The sequence below is a fragment of the Gadus morhua genome, chromosome 3, assembly GCF_902167405.1.
Source record: "Gadus morhua chromosome 3, gadMor3.0, whole genome shotgun sequence".
NCBI lineage: Eukaryota > Metazoa > Chordata > Actinopteri > Gadiformes > Gadidae > Gadus > Gadus morhua.
Window position 1 is genome coordinate 11,445,174 of NC_044050.1, and position 8,743 is coordinate 11,453,916.

At 48.7% G+C, this 8,743-nt stretch overlaps 1 protein-coding gene across 3 annotated transcripts in view; it reads left to right on the top strand.

The window, feature by feature from the left end:
- The window catches only part of dlc1 (DLC1 Rho GTPase activating protein), a 100,629-nt gene extending 92,155 nt beyond the window's left edge, over positions 1–8,474 (top strand). For all 3 annotated transcript variants that reach the window (XM_030351122.1, XM_030351125.1, XM_030351123.1), the window contains 6 exons: positions 876–1,092; positions 2,061–2,175; positions 3,640–3,846; positions 5,245–5,462; positions 6,081–6,254; positions 6,452–8,474. In XM_030351122.1, the coding sequence (XP_030206982.1) occupies positions 876–1,092; positions 2,061–2,175; positions 3,640–3,846; positions 5,245–5,462; positions 6,081–6,254; positions 6,452–6,551 (1,031 nt within the window). In that variant the 3' untranslated portion in view covers positions 6,552–8,474. The remainder of the gene's footprint in view (positions 1–875; positions 1,093–2,060; positions 2,176–3,639; positions 3,847–5,244; positions 5,463–6,080; positions 6,255–6,451) is intronic.
- The last annotated feature ends 269 nt before the right edge of the window (positions 8,475–8,743 follow it).

Below are 8,743 nucleotides of genomic sequence, written 5' to 3' on the forward strand. Positions count from 1 at the left end.
GTAAGGACACACACACACACACACACACTTTATATAAAACCTTGTTGGGATACCTTACCTCACCATCTTTGTAAAGAAATGTCAGAAGAGTGTTTAGCTAACTGTCAGACCACATCCCCCTTATCTACCAATGTAAGGGTCGGCATAATACCTTGTAGGGACATCTCTTTATAAAGAGTGTGTAGCAAACTGGACATCACACGACCACACGCATACACACTCAACGATTGTGTACGCATGAACACAACCACATCTTCCGTGTGTTCCCTTACCTCTTACCGTCCGCAGCGTGGCGTTAAGACATATGTGTTGAACGCGGTGAAGGAACACGCATGTTGGTAATATTCCAGAGCTGCTTGTCGAGGGCGGCTTACGAAACACACTGTTAACACAGCAGGCGAACAAACACGAGCAGCGCAGGAAACGCCTGTGTGATGATGTCCCAGCGCCCGGCCCCATCCATCCAGGCTTGCACTGTAGCGCCCGCATTGTTCTGTCAAATGAGTTCAAGTACTCAGTGGGTCCACTGAGGGATGTATACAGGGATTGGACACACTCCTGATAACAAAGAGCCAACAGAAGGAGGTTTATATATATATGTATAAGAAAATACTACTTTTGTTGAGGAACAATTAAAAAAAATAACTTACGGTGAGCGTGAACAACATAGGAAACGAAACGAAAGATCTTTCTCTCGAATCACCGGTAAGCTAGTTCATTTTTAACCCCGCTAGCTCGCTAACCATCAGACACGTGTCCGCCATCTTGCCTCTGCATCACAGACCCCCACGTGAGGGCCTGAACATGTCTGTGTCTGTGGTTTCCTGATGAACAGCTCACCTCCTCGTACCTCCATCCCCCCCTCCCCCCCCCAGACATGCCCAAGGAGCTGCGTCTGCAGGCGGTGCGCGCGGCGGTGCTGCTGCTGCCCGACGAGTCCCGTGACGCGCTGCACACGCTGCTGTGCCTGCTGAGCGACGTGACAGCCAGCGTGGGCGAGAACCAGATGACGCCCACCAACCTGGCCGTGTGCTTGGCGCCCTCGCTCTTCCACCTCAACACGCTGCGCCGCAAGGAGAGCTCCTCGCCCCGGTGAGGGGGGGTTTTGGGTCGGGGGGTGTGTGTTTGTGTGTGCGGGCATATTTGCGCACCTGGGTGTGTGCTTGTGAGTTTGTGTGTGTGTGTGTGTGTGTGTGTGTGTGTGTGTGTGTGTCTGTGTGTACGTGTATGTGTGTTCATGCCGGTGTGTGTGTGTGTGTGTGTGTGTGTATGTGTGTGTTTGTGTAGGTAAAAGGGACTTAACATTTTGAAAACAGGAAAAGGTCAAAGTAAAGAAACAAAAGAGCAGGATACTGTTGTGGGGGAAGAACGGCGCGTTGGGGGAAAGGAAGAGAGCACATCTTGAGAGAGAGAGAGAGAGAGAGGGGGAGAGAGAGAGAGAGAGAGAGAGAGAGAGAGAGAGAGAGAGAGAGAGAGAGAGAGAGAGAGGGAGAGAGGGGGAGAGAGAGAGAGAGAGAGAGAGAGAGAGAGAGAGAGAGAGAGAGAGAGAGTGAGAGAGAGAGAGAGGGAGAGAGAGAGGGGGAGAGAGAGAGAGAGAGAGAGAGAGAGAGAGAGAGAGAGAGAGAGAGAGAGAGAGAGAGAGAGAGAGAGTGAGAGAGAGAGAGAGAGAGAGAGAGAGAGAGAGAGAGAGAGAGAGAGAGAGAGAGAGAGAGAGAGAGAGGGGGAGAGAGTGTTAAATCAATGCATAACATAAAATTCTTCACATGTCCTAGTCATGCTCACAATATATAACATGCGTTGATTCTGACAGACAAGACAGGTGAGGTATAGTGGTTGTGAAACCTTTCTTTCTTTGCTTTTTTTTTGTTTGATTCAGTCTTTCTTTCTCTCGGCTTGGTCTTATGGTTGGTCTATATTAGTATTGTCTCTCGGTCTTGGTCCTTTGATATAAGTACTGTCTCTCTGTCTTGGTCCTATGATATAAGCACTGTCTCTCTGTCTGGATCCTAATGAGTTCCGTTCTGTTATCTCTCCTTACCTTTCCCTTCCTGGGGTCACAGGGTGATGAACAGGAAGCCGACCCTGGGGAAGCCCGACCAGAGGGACCTGAACGAGAACCTGGCCGCCACCCACGGCCTGGCCCACATGATCCAGGAGTGCAGGAAGCTCTTCCGGGTCAGTAGTCTGTGTTCAGTGTCTGTTAGTCAGCCTGTCCCCTGCCAAGTGGGGCTCACATGTAGCGTGTGCGAACGGGCTAGGAATTCACAGCGTTGTGTTCACATTGAGTCGTTTAGCATACGATTTATATTGGAGCAGCTGCTAGGTTAGTTGATTGTCAAGTAAACAAGACATTTCTGGGAGCCTTGCCTGGGGAATTCAAGGACGAACCCATCTTAACACACGCCTCGCTCTGCCCCTATTCAATACAGGCCTCTTGAGTAACTGTGTTTGTCATGTATACATCCCCCCCCACAAACACGCACACAATTATACAACACCTGTGCCATGCCTGGTGAACCATTGCAGACGCAGTGTGCCTGAGGACAAAACGGCAACCTGACATTCTGCACTCGGCTCACCTCTTTAGCTCAAGGACTAAACGACAACCGGATATTCTTTAGCCTTATGGGCTGAGGTTATCTCGCCCTCTTCCAGATAATACGAGCTAACAAAGAGTTAGAAAAAGTTCATTGCATTTTCTACCTAATTGCCATCTCCTGATTCGATTTATGAAATCATGTGATGCTAAGGAGACATACTTGGGATGTCCGAGTCATGATTTCCTCTCTTTTAATTTGATTTTCTTGGCTTGATAATCGGCAACGAAAAACAGGATGCGTTTTGTTTTTGTGCATCACGTAGTTCTTTTTCACGAGTGACACGAAGTCAGTCAAACCCAACGCAGCATCCCATAGCTCAGGAGGGGAAATCAGTTTAACGCAGCAGGGATGCTGGAGGAAGGAACCGGCTTATCAGGCAACGCTGTCAGGGAGTTACCGAGCCATCGAGATAATGATCTACGGCGGCTCGATAGCTTGATCATGTGTGTGGATTCAGCTGATGGTCTCTCGAGTCCCGACCAGGATCTTGCCCTGTAGATGGTTAGTAACAAACCTGCCGACCTGAACGGACAGTCGGACAGTCGGACCGACAGACAGACAGACAGACAGACAGACAGACAGACAGACAGACAGACGGACGGACGGACGGACGGACAGACGGACGGACTGACGGACAGACAGACGGACAGACGGACGGACAGACGGACGGACGGACGGACAGAGGGACGGACGGACGGACAGACAGACAGACAGACAGACAGACCGGCTGGGATTTTTCGGCCAACTGCAAACCTTAACTTCCGGACAGCAACAATTAACATGGCAAGACAACAGATACCACTGAATAAAGCAACCATGATAAAACATCTGTACAGTGGTACGAACGCATAATAACTGATAACAACTGATATCAACGCGTCAAATAAACGGGGCATGGATGAAGTCGCGGCGTATCCCACAATAGACAAAGTTTCCAACAGCAACAACCTAAGCCCAATGGGACGGTGCGGTCGTGAGCCTCACGGCGTTGTCCCTGAACCCCCGGTCTGACCCCTCTCTCCCCCCTCGCCCCCCTCAGATCCCCGAGGAGATGGGCCGCTGCAGGGACTCGTACGTGGAGCAGGCCCTGCTGCCCCGGAGGCTGGAGGAGCTGTGCGGGGCCGAGGGCGGGCCGGGGGACTACCTGCAGCACAGCCTGGACGCCCTGCTCAAGGACGCCAAGGACAAGTTCAAGGGTTACGACAGCTTCTCCACCCCGGAGCAAGCCGAGCTGGCCTACAAGAAGGTGAGGGCGCCGAGGAGTTGGACTTGTTGTATTGTTGTGGTCTCTCTCTCTCTCTCTCTCTCTCTCTCTCTCTCTCTCTCTCTCTCTCTTCTCTCTCTCTCTCTCTCTCCTCTCTCTCTCTCTCTCTCTCTCTCTCTCTCTCCCTCTCTCTCTCTCTCTCTCTCTCTCTCTCTCTCTCCCTCTCTCCCTCTCTCTCGCCCCCGCTCCCTTGCTCCCTTTCTAACGCTCCCTCTCTCTCACACACTCGTCCTCTTGCCCTCGGTCTCCCACCCTCTCTTTCTCTGTTGTCTTTCTAATCAGGCGACTCCACTCACTTCAACGTTGCGTCAAAGCAGTTGAAATGCGTCAGAACCCCCGGAATACGCGCACAAACACAATCTCGCAGTGAAAATGTCGAGCACTTTGTTCTCACGGTGACAACCCTTATTGGTTATGTAATGGACAAAACTACACCCTTTTCTATTTCCTGTTCCTGTGCGCTCGTTCTAGTGGTCTCTCTCTCTCTCTCTCCCTCTCTCTCTCTCTCTCTCTCTCTCTCTCTCTCTCTCTCTCTCTCTCTCTCTCTCTCTCTCACCCTCCCTCTCTCTCTCTCTCTCTCTCTCTCTCTCTCTCTCTCTCTCTCTCTCTCTCTCTCTCTCTCTCTTTGCTGTGGGAGAGGGTTTCCTGTAGAGGAAGACCATACGTGTGATTGTGAAAAACTCCTGGCGCTGCGCTTCCCATTCCCAGCTCCAGCTCTGCTTTCCATCCCAGAATGACACAAGGCAGTCAATCATAGCGCCAGCTCTCCATCCCTTAACCCCCCCCCCCCCTCTTTTTTCACCACTCTCTCTCTATACTACCACTCTGACTCTCACAACCTCCCCTCATCTATCTTTCTCTCTCTCTCTCTCTCCGGCTTACGTACATCCGGACCGCCCATTTCCTGTGTGTCAGATGTCAAGGGGCCCCTGGGTGATGTCATGGCTCCCACTAGCTGAGAGAGAGAGAGAGGGAGAGAGAGAGAGAGAGAGAGAGAGAGAGAGAGAGAGAGAGAGAGAGAGAGAGAGAGAGAGAGAGAGAGAGAGAGAGAGAGAGAGAGAGAGAGAGAGAGAGTGTTTACATCAACGCACACACAGGAAGAACCAGTCAGCTGAATTAGCCAGGTGTCTTAGCCTGCATACACCCTAATCTAACATACAGTACTTTAGAGTTCACTGGAGTAAACCACTTGAATAATGTAGAATATCAAACCCCCCCCCGAACCCTAGCCCGCTCCTTAATGCCATTTACCTGCATTGTGGATAAAGTGGATGAGTAAATAATCAAACAGGAGTACTTTAGCACCATTACATTACCGTGTTCAAACCATGCCCCCCCCTCCCACCCACCCACCCTGACTGAGGCTCTCCCTCCCCCCAGGTGCATGACGGCTCCCCCCTGCGGCTCTGGAAGGTGACCCTGGAGGTGCCGGCGGGGCCCGAGGAGGTGCTGACCAGGGTGCTGCGGGAGCAGGGCCGCTGGGATGAGGACCTCGTGGAGAGCAGGGTGCTTGAGACACTGGACGAGAGGACAGAGGTGTACCAGTACGTCCGGGCTAACATGGCCCCCCACCCCACCACGGACCACCTGGTGCTCAGGTCAGAGCAGTCGATCACCCTCACTGCCTCTTGCTCTCTCTCTCTCTCTCTCTCTCTCTCTCTGGCTCTGGCTCTCTGGCTCTCTCTCTCTCTCTCTCTCTCTCTCTCTCTCTCTCTCTCTCTCTCTCTCTCTCTGTCTCTCTCTCTCTCTCTCTCTCTCTCTGGCTCTGGCTCTCTGGCTCTCTCTCTCTCTCTCTCTCTCTCTCTCTCTCTCTCTCTCTCTCTCTCTCTCTCTCTCTCTCTCTCTCTCTCTCTCTCTCTCCCTCTCTCTGGCTCTGGCTCTCTGGCTCTCTCTCAATCTCTCTCTCTCTCTCTCTCTCTCTCTCTCTCTCTCTCTCTCTCTCTCTCTCTCTCTCTCTGTCTCTCTGTCTCTCTCTCTCTCTCTCTCTCTCTCTCTCTCTCTCTCTCTCTCTCTCTCTCTCTCTCCCTCCCTCTCTCTCTCTCTCTCTCTCTCCCTCTCTCTCTCTCTCTCTCTCTCTCTCTCTCTCTCTCCCTCGCTCTCTCTCTCTCTGTCCGTCCCTCTGACTATCCCTCAGTCTATCTCTCTGTCTACATATCCATCCAATATGATATTTATCATTAACATTGCACACCTCTCCCCCCTCCTCCCCCCTGCAGGACGTGGGTGACCGACCTCCCTAAAGGCGCGTGTGCCCTGGTGTGTACCTCCGTGGAACACCAGGGGGCGCCGGCGCTGGGCGTGCGCGCCAACGTGCTGACGTCGCGCTACTTCATCGAGCCCTGCGGAAACAACAAGTCCCGCCTCACGCACATCTCCAGGACCGACTGCAGGTGAGACGGCGGGGACACGGGCACAGGAGACCACTTATGAATCAGTGGTTTTCACAGAAATACTTTTGGGTTCTTTGAGAAATTTGCTTTTCGTTGCGATGGTTTTCCTTAGGACAATAGATCGGGGAAATTAGATAGTCGTACCTCGACTAACTTAGCCTCTCTCTCTCTCTCTTTCCCTCTGTCCTATGGTCCAGGGGTCGATTCCCAGAGTGGTACAACAAGCTGTACGGACACCTGTGTGCAGCAGAAGTGGTAAGAATACGTGACTCCTTCACCGTACCGATGGACAAGTGAAACAGGAGCCCAGATCTCTTCCCTCCACACGGCCTACGCACAGCCTGCCTCAAAGCCCTGGAGGCAACGCCCCTGCGCCCATCCAGCCTTCATACAGTGCTCCTATGAGTGAATATGAGGAATCCAAGTCTCCATGTATAAATGAATATTTAAAGGACAATCTCCATCCACGTTGTTTGGACTGAAGGACTTATCTGTCTGTGCGTCAAAATATCTTTTCTTCGTCCAGGGACAATTTATCCTGGAACTTCTCAAGAACTTATACAGTGGAAAGTTCCGAGGAGGACGGATATATTTCTTGGAGGGAAATAAATATGGGCCACAGGATATGACATCACGGACACAGGAAGTGAGGGTTCAAACCTTTGACCAAAGGGTGCTATTGCTTCTGAGAAGCAAAGGGGGGATATTTTATCTTATGTGTATGTGTGTGTGTGTGTGTGGAAGCGAGCATGCTTATGATTGAGTTTGTTGAAGCATATGTTTCAAGTCGCCAAATGGATACACGTATATATGAATATATATTTTCTTTTCCTTGCACTGTCTTCCAGGTGCAGTATAGCATGTAGATACAGTACTCTGAAACAGTCCACAATATCTGTGTATCTTGTCTTGTGTTCCATACGTCCCTTCTTCTGTTTCAGCGAAGCATAGATTAGAGAGAGAGAGTGAAAGAGAGACACCGTACATCATCGATCGATTGAGGGGTGGCACACATTTGCTGCCGATGCCCATTATGGGATGTACAATAAAGAGAGGATGTTGCTAGGTGACGGCAGGTGGTTAGAATGAAAACAAAGTATTGGTGGCTGGTTCACAAATCACAAGCAATGTTTTAAGAATGGACCTTATTTGCCAAGGGGCAATCAGTTGTAATCTGCACGTGCAAATTCACACAAAACAGGATGAGCAGCTCAAAAGCTTACATTTGTCTTTCGTCTGTTGTGTTTCCGTCATAATTGTCAGATCCTTTAAATACCGATTGTTGTAGTCGTATATGTAGTCACAGAAATATTTGTGAATGAGGGCCCCGATGTTTGCCAAATCAAAAGTTGCGTCCATGCAATCAGGAAAACGTAAAAGCAAAGACAACAAATTCTGAGGGACCAAACAATGAAATGGAATGAGAAATGGAAATATAATATAGAATATTGTAGATAGATGTTGGAAGAGAAAACACAGCGTTACCAATGATAACAATGTGAGGAAAATTAACTCACAGATGTTATAAGCACAGCCAAATCTCACGTATTTCAAGTAGATTGTAGACGGAAATAATCTCGTGCAAAACAAAATATTCCTTCATTAGTATTTTGTTCATAGGGAATATGGAAATGACAAACAGCTGAATGCACTGTTAACTTGCAAAGGAAATCTCACGCTGGCCGTTAAAGAAAGAACGAGGCAGGTCACACAGGGTGACGGTCCTTTTATAAAGGTGTCAGGTTTACAGGTTTTACTGTAAGGAAGAGAGGGCACTGGGAATGTTAGTTTTGCTTTTGAAAAAAGAAGGAACATTGGATCTATGCGTAAGCTTGTTTCTCGTGTCATGTTTGTCAGTGTTCACATGAAGTATTTAAATCCTCATAACAACCTTTATCCTGTGATTGATGTGTGTATTCCAGTCTGAGGCGTCACTGCTTCCAGTTTGTGCGTTGTGTGATTAATTTACTAAGCCATTGTTCATATCATGTACATTGATAACACTCGCAGCCAAAAGAGTGTAACGCATGACAATGACAGTTAATTTAAAGTAAATGTATTTATACCTCAGATAAATGTTTTGTTTTTTGTATCATACCATCTTATTTTATTGTAAATGTTAAGTTCTATGTTACAGAAATGAACAAATGTTTTATCTTTTTTATTAATATTATTTCTGTACAGGTTAATCACAATGCACTATTAAATGTATTAAAAAAAACACTGTTGTCTTATGTTGATACTAATCACTTGTCTGGGATAAAGAGCAGAGATATTTAAACTTCAAAAGACCATATTAATATTGTTTTTAGGCTAGCATGGCGGACTATTGCTTAATAGGCTTTGATTATTTTAAGGCTTTCAGATACAAGGAAAAGCCAAATCCAACATTTTCTATCTGGCTGTTAATCATGGAACTAACAATTAAGCACTTTGATGGATTATATTGGCAGGCATTACAGGTTTGTCTGGGAGACGAGGCCACAAAA